At 43.2% G+C, this 14729-nt stretch overlaps 1 protein-coding gene across 18 annotated transcripts in view; it reads left to right on the top strand.

Moving 5' to 3' along the window:
* The window catches only part of LOC147121217 (girdin-like), a 456789-nt gene that overhangs the window by 206488 nt on the left and 235572 nt on the right, over nucleotides 1-14729 (top strand). For all 18 annotated transcript variants that reach the window (XR_015077512.1, XR_015077511.1, XR_015077513.1 and 15 more), the window contains one exon: nucleotides 8175-8341. Coding sequence is in view for 15 of the 18 variants with exons in the window: in XM_085981375.1 (XP_085837501.1) it covers nucleotides 8175-8341 (167 nt within the window). In the remaining 3 variants the exon portion in view is untranslated. The remainder of the gene's footprint in view (nucleotides 1-8174; nucleotides 8342-14729) is intronic.

Here is a 14729-nt window from a genome sequence, read left to right as displayed (position 1 = left end):
AAAAGAACTCACAATTGAACTGATGATGACCTCAGCAATCTCCTCAACGAGGTGGAGGCGCAGCGCCTGCTTATCATTGGTAATGAGAAGCCCAAGGCGCCGCAAAAAGGACAGATGATAGCTTGGTCTTTCAAGTGGCAGCATAGGGCTCCAGTCACGGGGAGGGAAAAGGCGCAGGAAACGTATGGGTGTCACCTTTTCCGCGGAGTGGGCCTTTTGCGTAGCGGTAAGCATCCCCGCCGCTGGGCCAGAAGGAGTAGGGTTTCGAACCCCGCTCCAGACAGTCCCGGCAAGTGGAGTCGGAGCTCCAACTATAAATTCTGGGTGGACATCCAGCGGGATACTTGCGTCCGCGAGTGTGGGTGGCCCCCCCCCCCCCCTCAGATGGTTTGTGGGAGCCCGTAAAACCCTCACGCCATAGGACTAACCACCCTAATGGCTGGTATGAAGATGGTTATGGTCACGGAAGGAGCGTTAACGTGGCCAGAAATCCTTCCACCACTTCATACAGTTCCCGAAAGGGAACAGTGTGAGGATACGTACGACGATGACCTCTTGCGCAATGCACCTCCTTGGACCCTCAGTCGCAGATGCGAGGGGGCAAATCGTGCAATTGTTAAATTTTTCACTTTATTGACATGTAAAATGTTGGCCCAGTAATTCCGTTCCAAACGCGTGAGTACGGTCGGGGTACTCACGCGTCTGGTCGGAGGAAATGCCGGTTTTCAGCATGCACAGCGCATGCGGGGAAAACCGGCATTTCCTGTCCTCTGAACGAAGGGGTTCAGAGGCAGAACGCGTGCGACTGCACAGACAGCGCGTGCGCAGTAAAATTCGCCGGTTACATTCATGCTTTTAGTGAGGTTAAGTCCTTACAACTTACACATGAAAAAAGCATGAGTACAGTTGCTCCAGAGGCTGCGGAGGAAGATATATTTTATCGTGGAGCTTCTGAAAGGCAATATTTTTGTTTGGGAAAGGGAGGAAAGTTATTTTAAGAAATGCTGAGGTAAGTTTTAAAGTTTATTTTTGTTTTTTAAAACAGGTTTTCAGTACTGTAGGTACAAGGAGCAATTGTGGCTATGTGAATTGAATTTGCTGTGCTTATTAAATGTGAAAATGACTCCAACATTTTTAAGAAAGAAACTTTTCATCAGTAATATATTCTTTTAAGTAATTATGTATGTATGTCTGTATATATTCCTTTGCGTATATGTATGTATGTATATATTCCTTTACTTATGTGTATGAATGTATGTATTTAATTATGACTTTCAGATAAAGTAACTTATTGGAAAATCATAATTAAATACATACATTCATACACAAGTAAAGGAATATATACATACATACATATACGTAAAGGAATATATACGGACATACATACATAATTACTTAAAAGAATGTATTACTGATGAAAAGTTTCTTTCTTAAAAATGTTGGAAATGTTACATTACTCATTTTAGAACAGTCATTTTCACATTTAATAAACACAGCAAATTCAATTCACATAGCCACAATTGCTCCTTCTACCTACAGTACTGAAAACCCGTTTAAAAAAAAAAAATTAAACTTTAAAACTTACCTCAGCATCTCTTGAAATAACTTTCCTCCCTTTCCCAAACAAAAATATTCCTTTCAGAAGCTCCACGATAAAATATATCTTCCTCCGCAGCCTCTGGAGCAATTTTACACATGCTTTTTTCATGTGTAAGTTGTAAGGACTTAACCTCACTGAATCCATGAATGAAATCGACGAAGTTCACTGCGCACGCGCTGTGCCTCTGAACCCCTTCGTTCAGAGGACAGGAAATGCCGGTTTTCCCCGCATGCGCTGTGCATGCTGAAAACCGGCATTTCCTCCGGCTAGACGCATGAGTACCCCGACCGTACTCACGCGTTTGGAACGGAATTACTGGGCCATTAAGTTTGCTTTTGCCCCAGTGTCTAGTTTCAATGTAACTAATGCTCCATTTACCTGCAGTGGGATCATCTATTTGTCCTCTTTTACTGCATTAACTTTATGTTCAGCATTGTTAATTCCTGAGGGCTGCACATTTTCTGTATCCTTTTTGATATTGTCACATGACACCATTCCTACAAAACATGTCTCACTTAAATCAGTGTCCTCAATCACATTAACTCGTTGCCCTTTCTTTGTTTTTACTTTTGAAAAGCATTGTTTGGCAAAGTGATTCTTTCCATTACACTTTGTGCACATTTTTCCAAACGCTGGGCATTGTCTTAACTGGTGTTTGTAACCACAGTGTTTACAATTAAAAATTTCATCCTCTGATTGCTTTTCATTTCTGTTCTGCCCACGTTTCTTCCCCTTGTAGGACACAGCACCGACAGCAGCATTATCACTCATTACAATCGCATCATTATTGATTTCACTGAAAGTCTTCATGTGCTTTCGAGCTAGCTCGCTGGCTTGGCATATTTTCACAGCAATTTCCAAATTTAGTTCGGTTTCTCTCAACAGACGTTCCTTGACTTTTTTATCATGAATACCAAACACAATCTGGTCACGAATCATGGATGTTTTGAGCTCAGAGAAATTACATGTCTGTGCTTTCAGTTTCAGATCAGTCATAAAGCTATCAAAAGTCTCATTTTGCTGCTGTGTCCGAGAACAGAAGATGTACCTCTCATAGGTTTCATTCTTTTTGGGAGAACAATGTGTATCAAACTTCTTTAGCACATCGTCTAATTTTTCTCTGTTCTCCTCTGGATTAAATACAAATGTATTAAATACCTCTATTGCCTGTGGGCCTGCAATCGTGAACAGCAACGCTATTTTCCTTGCGTCTGGCTTCGTACCGTACCCGATGGCAGCAATGTAGAGTTCGAATTGTTGTTTAAAAGTCTGCCAATTATAGTCGATACTGTGAGTTTCAAACGCTCTGGTGGCTTCAAATTCTCCATGTCGCGTTGCACAATATTCATGTTATGTTCATTAATAACTAGTCGTTTTTATTAAGAACAGCTAGCTTTTGCTAGACACTTTATTGAGCACATGTGGACTAGGTACAGTATCTGTAGAGGCATCCATCTTGACTGCTGCCTTGTGGGTAGCCTGGTGCATCGTGGGTAGCCCACCTAGTGTACCATTCCAGAATGACAGGTTACTATCATTACAATGTTGGCCCAACTAAGAAGGAGGCATTACTGGATCTGGTGCTGGGGAATGAGGTGGGCCAGGTCGACCAAGTGTCTGTGGGAGAACACTTGGGTACGAGTGATCATCGCATCATAAGATTTAGATTAGCAATGGAGAGGAGCAAGGAACAATCTAGAGTGGAACTTCTAAACTGGAATAGGGCTAACTTCAGTGGGAGGCAAAAGGATCTAGCCAGGGTAAAATGGAACCAAAGACTGATGGGAAAAACTGTAACGGAACAATGGGTGATCTTTAAGGAGGAGATGTTCCAAGTACAGGCTAGGTACATTCCAACAAGAGGGAAGGGTAAGGGAACCAAAGCAAGGGCTCCTTGGATGACGAGGGAGATAGAGAAGATGATGAAACAAAAAAGAGGGTGTATAATGCATGTCAGGTGAATTCTTCAAGGGAGAACCAGACCAAATACAATAAGTTGAGAGGGGAAGTGAAGATGAAAATAAGATTGGCAAAGAGAGAATATGAGAGTAGAATGGCGGTTAACATAAAAGGGAACCCAAGAATCTTCTACCGGCATGTAAACAGTAAGCGGGTAGTAAGAGGCGGGGTGGGGCCTATTAGAGACAAAGAAGGTGATACAGGAAACTTTTTTATCTGGGACCGGCATGATGCCGGTTGATCAAAAAGTCTGGATTACAGAGAGGTATACTTACTAAGGTACGAGAGCCCCTTATACGGCCACAGATCCAGGCGTCCCTGTTGCATGGCAACAGGTGCAGGAACCCCGGTTACACGGCACAGATCCAGGAACCCCAGTTACACAGCCACTAATATGAAGTAAAACTTACCTGAACCTACTCCTGAATTTTTCCGGGTAAGAGAGATTTCCGGTTATTTAGGTGCCGGTAAAGAGAGTTTCCTGTATATGCTTAGAGGCGCAGGGCAAGGCTAGAATACACAAATGATTACTTTGTATCGGTGTTTACTAAGGAGGTGGGTGCTGACAAAATATTGGTAGAAGTGGAAAAGGTAGAAGCAATGGAAGGGGTGGAAACTGATAAACAGGATGTACTAGAAAGGCTGGGTATGCTTAGAGTGGACAAGTTGCCTGGTCCAGATGGCTTGCATCCCAGGTTGCTAAGGGAATTGGGGAGGAGATAGCGGGAAGGGCTTGCCATAATTTTCCAATCTTCCCTAGATGCGGGGGGAGGTGCCTGCGGATTGGAAAGTGGCAAATGTGACACCATTGTTCAAGAAAGGGTGTAAGGACAATCCTAGTAACTACAGGCCGGTCAGTTTAACATCAGTGGTGGGTAAAGCTTTAGAAACAATAATCAAGGAAAAAATTAATGGGCACTTGGAGAGGTTTAAGCTAATTAAGGAGAGCCAACACGGATTTGTAAAAGGCAGATCGTGTTTGACTAATCTAATTGCATTTTTTGATGAAGTAACAGGGAGGATTGATGAAGGGAATGCAATGGATGTTGTCTGGATGGATTTTCGGAAGGAATTTGACAAAGTACCACAAAGAAGGCTGGTTAACAAAATTGAAGCTCATGGAATAGGTGGGTCAATGGCAGCTTGGATAAGGAATTGGCTTAAGGACAGAAAACAGCGAGTTGTGGTAAATAGCTTTTTTCAGACTGGAAGATGGTAGGCAGCATTGGTGTTCTTCAAGGGTCAGTGCTGGGGCCACTGCTTTTTTTGATATATATAAGTGACCTGGATATTAGAATACAGAGTAGAATTTCTAAATTTTCCGATGACACCAAACTTGGGGATGTGACAAACAGTGAGGTTGATACCAATTGACTGCAACAGGACATAGAAAGGCTAGCAGAATGGGCAAACAAGTGGCAGATGGAATTTAATACAGAGAAGTGTGAGGTGATGCATTTTGGCAGAAGGAACAGGGAGAGGCAATATACACTTAATGGCACAGTTTTAAAGAGTGTGCAGTGACAGAGGGACCTGGGAGTTGATGTGCATAGGTCCCTGAAGGTGGCACGACATATTGAGAGAGTGGTTAGCAAAGCCTATAGGATCTTGGGCTTCATAAATAGAGGTATTGAGTACAATAGTGGAGAAGTTATGCTGAACCTTTATAAAGCGCTGGTTAGGCCACAACTGGAGTATTGCGTCCAGTTCTGGTCACCACACTTTAGGAAGGACGTGAAGGCCCTCGAGAGGGTGCAGAGGAGATTTACCAGAATGGTTCCGGGGATGGGGGATCTTAGCTACAAGCACAGGTTGGAGAAGCTGGATTTGTTTTCATTAGAGCAAAGGAGGTTGAAGGGTGATTTGATAGAGGTGTACAAGATTATGACGAGTTTGGATAGGCTAGACGGGGAAAGGCTGTTCCCACTAGTTGACGGAACAAGGATTAGGGGACACAGATTTAAGGTTTTTGGCAAGAGACACGGGGGACGTGAGGGAAAACTTTTTTACGCAGCGAGTCGTGAGGACCTGGAATTTGCTGCCGACGGAAGTGGCGGAAGCAGAGACACTCAATATTTTCAAGGGGAGACTGGATAGGCACTTCAGGGAAATAAACTTGCAGGGCTACGTGGATAGCGCGGGGGAGTGGGACTGACTGGATTGCTCTACAGATTACTTGACAGCATGAAATGTTAAGTGAAAGCTCCCACCTGACATGATCACTTTCCTCAGGCAGAAGCTGTTGCTCAGTCCATTTCCAGCACAGATTCTGCAGGCTGCAAGCATTTCCAGCAAAGTCTCCATCCAGTGTCACCTCATTGGACGAACTCTCTCACCATTGATAGAATGCTTCTGTCATCTGTACTTCACCTGCCATCTATTCCATCAACATGGGTGCCATTTATACTGTCTCACCTTGGTCCTCAGAAGCGGACGACGATGAGCCCCAACACCAGCAGCACCAGGCACACCAGCAGCACCAACAACAATACCAGTCTTCTCCGTAATCACCTGATGCTGCATAGGACACAGGGCATCAGCATCCGAGCATATTGCTGCCCGGGAGGTCAGGGATGGACTCATCATGGCCAAATTTAGTTAACTTTACACTGTACACCCACATGGCTGCCACATGATGCGCCAGGTTGGCACCACTCCACACCAACACCATATAGCATCCCTACAATGACCAAGCCATTCCTTTCACACTCATTACCATTGTGGGGGGTACTGTTATGTCTCATCATTCTCTGCAACTCACTAAGCCACTTCCAAAGGTGCCCACAAATCTGTCCAAAACCAGAAAGTGTTGAAAATAAAGATTTTTATATTTGACACCACATTAACAGAAACTTTACATAAACATTGCATAAAACACCCAAGTGGCTACCCTTGTGTGTTGTTAGTTGGTATGATTGCACTAGGACGAGGGTGAGTGTGAGGGGTGGCTAGTGAGATGGGGATGTGATAATATAGATAGAGGGATGGGTGGAGATGCAAGGTATGTTGGTGTGAGTAAGGATGTACAGGGAGGGGTAGGGAAGGCAGAGTGATGGGGATGTGATGAGAGGCACAGCTAGATGCAGTTGAGTCTGGCTTTGTACTAATGTTTCATGATCTACTGAGATCATTGAAACGTTTGCGGCACTGCACCCAGGTCCTTCTGAGCACATCCATGCTTGTGACCTCCTGTGCAATCTGCAACCAAGCTGTGTTGGTCTCCTGGGGAGGTCTCTTCCGCCCATCTGAAGGGAAGAGGACTTCCCTGCGTGCTCTGACTCCCTCCATAAGCATATAGAGTGAATCATCGGAGAACCTGGGTGCAGCCCTCTGCCTCTGTGCAGTCATTGTCAGTGTTTGTAGTGCACTTGACAGCACTATGTTAGATTAAACATCAAATGTAACGTGGCCATGGTCCCTTTAATGATCCCGGCTGAAAACGCGTCATGAATGACATCACCAGACCTGCTCCATCTTATTGGGCCAGGTAACGCGCTTGTCGGGCTTAATAGGCCCCATTAAGGTAAGCTCATTTTCAACAGCGGGATGGAGCCAGTAGCGGGGTTGCGACAAGCCACACGCACCGGACCTGCCCAGGTAGGTAAATTTCCGGCCAGAATATCAGTGATGTAAAAAAAAAGGGCATCGCAGCAACATTATGGTGGATATTTGAAATGAACAAACTTCTTTGCAGAATTCTGTCATGCAAGAAACTGATATTTCCAGTTTAGTTGATGGTATTTTTGTCCCTTTTCTTGGTATTTTTAAACACATGGTTGCTGTTTAATACTACCTTTAAGGTTTTGCAATTTGCCGTGTCTTTTTTTTAACAGGGTGAGTGCAGTATTTCTAATGTAACAGCATTAATGCATTTTTGGGGGGGAGCGGGATTTAACCACCATTTCAGCCAGCAGTTCTAATTATAATTTCAGACCCATGACTGAGGGGTTGATTTTAATTGCTCTGGGCATTTGTGGGTTGGCTGCCCGTTTTACACTCCATCTGATTTTCTTTGCCATTGAAGTATGGAAAGAAAAATTGGGTGGGGTGTAAACGGATGGGCAATTCACTGTCCCACCCAGCGAAAAGTTAAAATCAACCCCTGAAAATCAGGAACTGTGAAACTAGACCTGCAGGTGCAGATGAAAGGAGAAAAAGCTGCAAGAAGCTAGCTGCTTCAATTGTTAATAAACTGAAAACTAAAGCTTTAGCAAATTTGTGTAAAAAAAAAGCAATTATCTCAATTTTGGTCTTGCTGAAATGTTACCAGCACTAATATTATGTAACTAATGCATGGAAGGACATCTTCATTGTATGAGAAAATTTATTACTGCAGGCATATACAAATTTGTTAAAGAATGATCTAAATCCCTGCAAGTCAAAAATTGTTTATTGCTATCATACTAATGCATCATTGATGTATTAAAATGTTTTTTTAAACATAAATGTTGTGTAAACACTAGTTGCAGGTACTGGTGACTTAACTATCTTAATTATCTTCTTCTGCATATTTTGATGCCAGTAAAATGAACATTCATGTTTTGTATGATGTGGAAAAGTGTGGCCTATCTAGTCAGATATAAAATTTAATTTATTTATTCATAATTACTTCCAGATCATTTTACAGCTCACACAAGAGCGTGACTGTAACCAATCTCCAGTTCATGGAATAGCTCAGTCACCTACTGGCTCACCAGGCATGCAGCGTACTGAGAGCCGACAACATCTGTCGGTTGAGCTGGCAGACACTAAAGCAAAACTCAGACGGATCAGGCAAGAGATGTAAGTACATGGATTGGAAATATGCTAAGATTAAGGAGACTAGAGATTAGTTTAGTTGAAGGTTACATGAACTGCCAGAAATGTGCTTTTTTTAATAATTAGAGGACAAAGAGAGATTTAGCAATGAACATAGCTGTAGAAGTGGAATACAACAGTGAGAAATTCCTCCAGTTATTAGATGAGCCAAACGACTTCCCTTATCTGTTGTAATTGCCGTAGATCTGAAAAAATAGGCACCAAATAGATTTGAGGTTGCCTCAATAAGTGAAATGTTTTTGCAACCCAAAACCAAAGTGCTATTTTTACATAATTTGCAATATTTACTTTGAGTACATGAATATAGAGACCTTAAAATAGCAAGTTGTATAGATGTCAGAAAACAAATGTTAGTTTGTCGCATTTCTGATCTTAGCTGCCTTATGTGCCTCAGAATGGCTGGCCACTTAACAGCAGAATTGGCAGAGACCTGGGAGCTGATTTCACGCCTGCTCACTCAGCTGTGGATGGCACATCCCCCAGTCTAATCAATACACAGAAGAAATGAAAAAAAATAAACTAAATATTCTTTTCAAAAGTCAAAAAAATGCTTACTTACTATAGAGATACTTGCAGTTTATCAGTTAACCTATGGTGTGTTATTGATGGGAACTGGATTAATACATAAAGCTTTTATGCTGAAGTGTAAGAATGATTAGACAAATGAAACCAACTGTCAGCCCTTACCTTCTGCAGCCTTTTAATGACACTTCCTTTGCATTGTACTACAGTACATCACTCTAAATTAGCATCTGCAGTGCTGAGACATTTGTAAAGAAATGAAAATTGCTGCTGTTTGTATGATGCACAATGATCAGCATATATTATGGCTAGAAGTGAGGCAGCATGTTGTTTTGAAATAATGCCTTGATGGTAAAAATAAAGAAGATGTGCATGCTATGTTAATTCTAAAGAATCTTATTTAGCTTAATTAGCTTCTTAAATAAGCTATGTTAAACACTGCTTACAGTAATCTTTATCTTCATGACTGTCATTTTTATTCTCAGTTATGGATTTTTGGTGATGTTAAATCCTGATTGTTCTGATTATTTAAAATATTTTTGAAAACAGTAATTAAAATACTGCTGCATAATGATGAATCAATTGTTATGATTGTATGTTCAGATAACTTCAAAGCGTTCAAGATATATTGGACACACATGAAGAAGCATTGTTAAATGGCTTGTGAAACAGTCTATTTCTAGTTTTTCAAAATTGTTAGTACCTTGTTTACTAATTGCTTATTTATTGATAACCCAGAAAGGTGAAAATGACTGAACAAAAGTGGTCCATGTGTAACTTTCCACAGGAGAACTTATTCAAGATATCGCACAATACTTATTGTGCACCTGCACGGGTAGAGGCCTGAGATCTCAGGGGCTGATTTTTGGATCAGCTTCATCGTACCAACTAATGCAATAAGGATTTGCATTTTCTAATTCATCTAGCACCCCGCTGGTTCAGAATATGCAAGAGCTTAATTTCAGTTGGCTGTTATTGATAATTAGATGTTAATGTGTCCATGTAATTTCCTGTTCTGAATGCTGGGATTGCACAGCACATTTAATATGCCCATATATATTAAGGCATTTAAAGGCCGATGACATTCTGACCTGTCAAAATAATTTCTTAAAAGTAAATTACTGAAATTTGGATTTCTGTAACCTTAATTCAGAAAACGGATATAGCATTGAGTGCTCCTCTGATTTATTTTGGAGGTGAAAGAAAGGATGCCAGGGAAGTTTTAACTATTAAGTTTTCCTGGAGCAGATTCAGTCTGCCTGTACTACCACAGTCATGTTTACAGATGCAGGCATAGCTACCTGGGATTGTTTTAAGACAACTGCCTACACAGGGTCAGGTTCACCAGGATAGCAGCAATGGATTGTGCTATCTGCTGCAAGCTGCCTGCATATGACCTCCACCACAGGTACAACACTGGTGGTGACAGACAAGGCCACACCTGCCACGAACTTCAATGTCTCCAGGTCCTTCCAGGCATTATCAGTTAATCCACAGTACACAGCTTCATCAGTAAATGCTTTGTTTCCCAAGGCAAGCACCTTTTTATCAGCTTTGCGCGGAAAAGCAGAGTGAAAGGGCACTGCAGTTCTTTTGTGTCACAGAATTTTACAACCACCAGAGAGTTACTTATGGCAGGGGTTCTCAACCGGCGTCCGTGGCACCCTAGGGGTCCACGAGAAGATTTCAGGGGGTCTGCCAGTTGTTTATGGTATAAATATCAGTAGTCTCCCCTGTATATTGAGACAAGTGGAATAGTCTCAGCTATACAAAGACTGTGCATGCGTAGTGAATTCAGGTTCTTACTGTTGGACACTGTTTGACCGCTTAGACAAGTCCCTTTGCATGTGAATGACTTTTAGAGGAGTATTTATGTAGAAGTTTTTTTTTGATCCAGTGCTAATAGCTTCAAAGTTCATAGAAACATAGAAGATAGGAGCAGGAGTAGGCCATTCGGCCCCTCGAGCCTGCTCCGCCATTCAATGCGATCATGGCTGATCATCCAAATTCAGTACCCTGTTCCTGCCTTCTCTCCATATCCCTTGATCCCTTTTGCCTTAAGAAATATATCCAACTCCTTCCTGAATATATTTAATGAATTGGCCTCTACTGCCTTCTGTGGTAGAGAATTCCACAGGTTCACCACTCTCTGGGTGAAGAAATTCCTCCTCATCTCTGTCCTAAATGGCTTACCCCTAATCCTTAGACTGTGACCCCTGGTACTGGACTCCCCGACCATCGGGAACATCCTTCCAGCATCTAGTCTGTCTAGTCCTGTTAGAATTTTATAAGTTTCGATGAGAGCCCCTCTCATTCTTCTGAACTCCAGCGAGTACAAGCCCAATCGACCCAATCTCTCCTCATACGTCATTCCTGCCATCCCAGCTATCAGCCTGGTGAATCTTCGCTGCACTCCCTCCATGGGAAGAACATCTTTCCTCAGATAAGGTGACCAAAACTGCACACAATACTCAAGGCGTGGTCTCACCAAGGCCCTGTACAACTGCAGCAAGACATCCTTGTTCCTGTACTCAAACCCTCTCGCTACGAAGGCCAACATACCATTTGCCTTCTTAACCGCCTGCTGCACCTGCATGCTTACCTTTAGCGACTGGTGCACAAGGACGCCCAGGTCTCGTTGCACTTCCCCTTCTCCCAATCTATTGCCATTCAGATAATAATCTGCCTTCTTGTTTTTGACACCAAAGTGAATAACCTCGCATTTATCAATGTTATATTGCATCTGCCATGCTTCTGCCCAATCACCCAACCTGTCCAAATCATACTGGAGTTTCTCGGCATCCTCCTCATAGCACACATGCCCACCCAGCTTTGTGTCGTCTGCAAACTTGGAGATATTACATCTAGTTCCCTCGTCCAGATCATTCATACATATTGTGAATAGCTGGGGTCCTTGGACCGATCCCTGTGGTACCCCACTAGTCACTGCCTGCCACTCGGAAAAAGAGCCATTTATTCCAACTCTTTGCTTTCTGTCTGCCAACCAGTTCTCTATCCAAGTCAATACCTTGCCCCCAATCCCATGTGCCTTAACTTTACACGCTAATCTCCTATGCGGGACCTTATCGAAAGCCTTTTGAAAGTCCAAATACACCACAGCTACTGGTTCTCCCTTAGCTATTTTACCAGTTACAACCTCAAAAAATTCCAGTAGATTAGTCAAGCACGATTTACCTTTTGTAAATCCATGTTGACTTTGTCCGATCCGGTCACTGTTTTCCAAGTGCTCTGCTATTACATCTTTTATAATGGACTGTAGCATTTTCCCCACTACCGATGTCAGGCTTACCGGTCTGTAATTCCCCGTTTTCTCTCTACCACCTTTTTTGAACAGTGGGGTAACGTTAGCTACCCGCCAATCCATGGGTACTGTTCCAGAGTCTATCGAATTTTGGAAGATGACCAGTAATGCATCAACTATTTCTAGGGCCACTTCCTTAAGTACCCTAGTATGTAGATTATCAGGCCCTGGGGATTTATCGGCCTTCAATCCCGTCAATTTCTCTTAACACATTCCCCTACAAATACTGATTTCTATCAGTTCCTCCCTTTCATTAGACCCTATGTTCCCCGACATCTCTGGGAGGTTATTTGTGTCCTCCTTTGTGAAGACAGAACCAAAGTATGTATTTAATTGGTATGCCATTTCTTTGTTCCCCATTATAAATTCCCCTGATTGTGACAGCAAGGGACCTACGCTTGACTTCACCAATCTTTTTCTCTTCACATATCTATAAAAGCTTTTACAGTCAGTTTTTATGTTCCCTGCAAGTTTACTCTCATACTCTATTTTCCCCCTCTTAATTAATCCCTTTGTCCTCCTTTGTTGAATCCTAAACTGCTCCAAATCCTCAGGTTTACTGCTTTTTCTGGCCAATTTATATGTCCTCTCCTTGGATCTTATGCTATCTCTAATTTCCCTTGTTAGCCACGGTTGAGTCACCTTTTTTGTTTTATTTTTATGCCAAACTGGGATGAACAAATTCTGTAGTTCATCCATGCGATCTTTGAATGTTTGCCATTGCCTATCCACCGTCAACCCTTTGAGTGACATTCCCAAATCAATCCTACTCAACTCGCGCCTCATACCATCGTAGTTTCCTTTATTTAAATTCAGGACCCTAGTCTCTGAGTCAACTATTTCACTCTCCATCTTAATGAAGAATTCTATCATATTATGATCGCTCCGACACAAGGGGCCTCGCACAACAAGATTGCTAATTAATCCTTTCTCATTACATAATACCCAGTCTAAGATGACCTGATCTCTAGTTGGTTCCTCGACATATCATAAACGACTCACCGCTTTTAACTATTAAATAAAATAGTGGGAGTTATAATTTCTCTTCCGGGCGATTTCTCTTCCGGGAGATTATAACCTGAGCTGGGGGCAGGGGAATCCGCGAGTTAGCCCGGTGTTGCCTTGGCAGTAGTAGCCTGAGCCTTCCTTTCAACACTTTTATTCCCCCTCGTGCGGAGCCACCGTGTTGGTTGGAAGCCGCTCACGTGTTTGAAAAGAGTGCCATCAATGCAACGAGTGTGGAGGGGAGGGGGTGAGGAAAGAAAGAGACTTTGGCATAAATTGAACGAAGACTACCTATATCTCTTATGGAGCTACACCAATCTGCAGATATAGTGGCCGCGAACCTGCGCCGACCTAGCACTGTTGAATCACCTCCCCGTGCCTGTGTAGCGTATAGGCGTTTCTGTAGCGACGAATGGACGAGTCTGAGCGCCAAGGATGGGGAGTCAATAAATATTTAAGTGTTTTAAGGGCGTTAAAGGATAATGTGAGACAACATTGCAAAGAGAGGTGTAGAGATGAATGATCCAGACGCATAAAGTCGGAGAGAAGATTGGACTATTGTGAGTGTTGATATTGTTGTGGTGACTCCACACCCTCTCGCTCTCACTGGTCAGATTTGTTGGTGGAATATTCACGCCTGGTTGATTCCGCGTTCGTCCAGGTTTGGGAAACGTTTTAGAAACACTTCTGGATATGTTCTAATACAGGAAAATAGATGAAAATTCTGGTTTGCAACTTATTATTCGTGTGATTCCCAGCGCAAAAAGCAAATCCATGTTGCTATTCAGCAAAGGGCTTATAATCTCAAATGATCTGTTTTGCTTCATTAACACAGGAAGGTGTAACGACTCCCATTCTACAGGTAGAATCTGAGAGTTAAAAGACAGACTTTGCCTGGTCATTTGAACGGAGCAATTTTAACTGTTTTACATACATTAAAGTCATCTATTACCTTTGTATAACAATTGGAATAAAGCGGCTTTTTAAAAAGAGTTCAAGGGGCAAAAATTTCGCTGGGGTGCTACTTTTAGCGCCCCGAAAAATTTACTACCCCCACACCCAAAATTGAATGGTAGCACCCCAAGCAGGAGGCGGGGCACTACTGGAAGTGCTCCCCCTCCCTCTTGGGGCGCTCCCATTCAATATCGCGGCGCTACTTGCAGCAGCGCCATAGACGACGTCATGTAGCGTCCCGGTACTGCAGGCCTCCCTCCCCTGATTAAAGGGGTGGGGCCTAGTGCAGCGCACACCGGGGCCCTGCTGGACCACCAGGGAGTGGGGTGCCGGCAAAAGAGCCTGGCACTAGAGAAGTGCCGGGCTGCCCGATCATGGCCGACACACTGCAAGAGGGGGCAGATGCTGGAAGGTGGCCCAAAAAAAAATGGCTGCCCGGCACCTGCCCTTTAATTTACGCCGCCCTGGCTGCAAAAATGTCACCCTGACCCTGTCAGACATAGCATCCGGTGGTAGGTCGGGGGCGCGAGCCAAGTTTGCGGCCAGGGC

This window comes from Somniosus microcephalus, chromosome 3, assembly GCF_052327205.1.
Source record: "Somniosus microcephalus isolate GS21.2 chromosome 3, FLI_Smic_1.0, whole genome shotgun sequence".
Classification (NCBI taxonomy): domain Eukaryota; kingdom Metazoa; phylum Chordata; class Chondrichthyes; order Squaliformes; family Somniosidae; genus Somniosus; species Somniosus microcephalus.
This window is presented reverse-complemented; position numbering and strand designations above follow the sequence as displayed.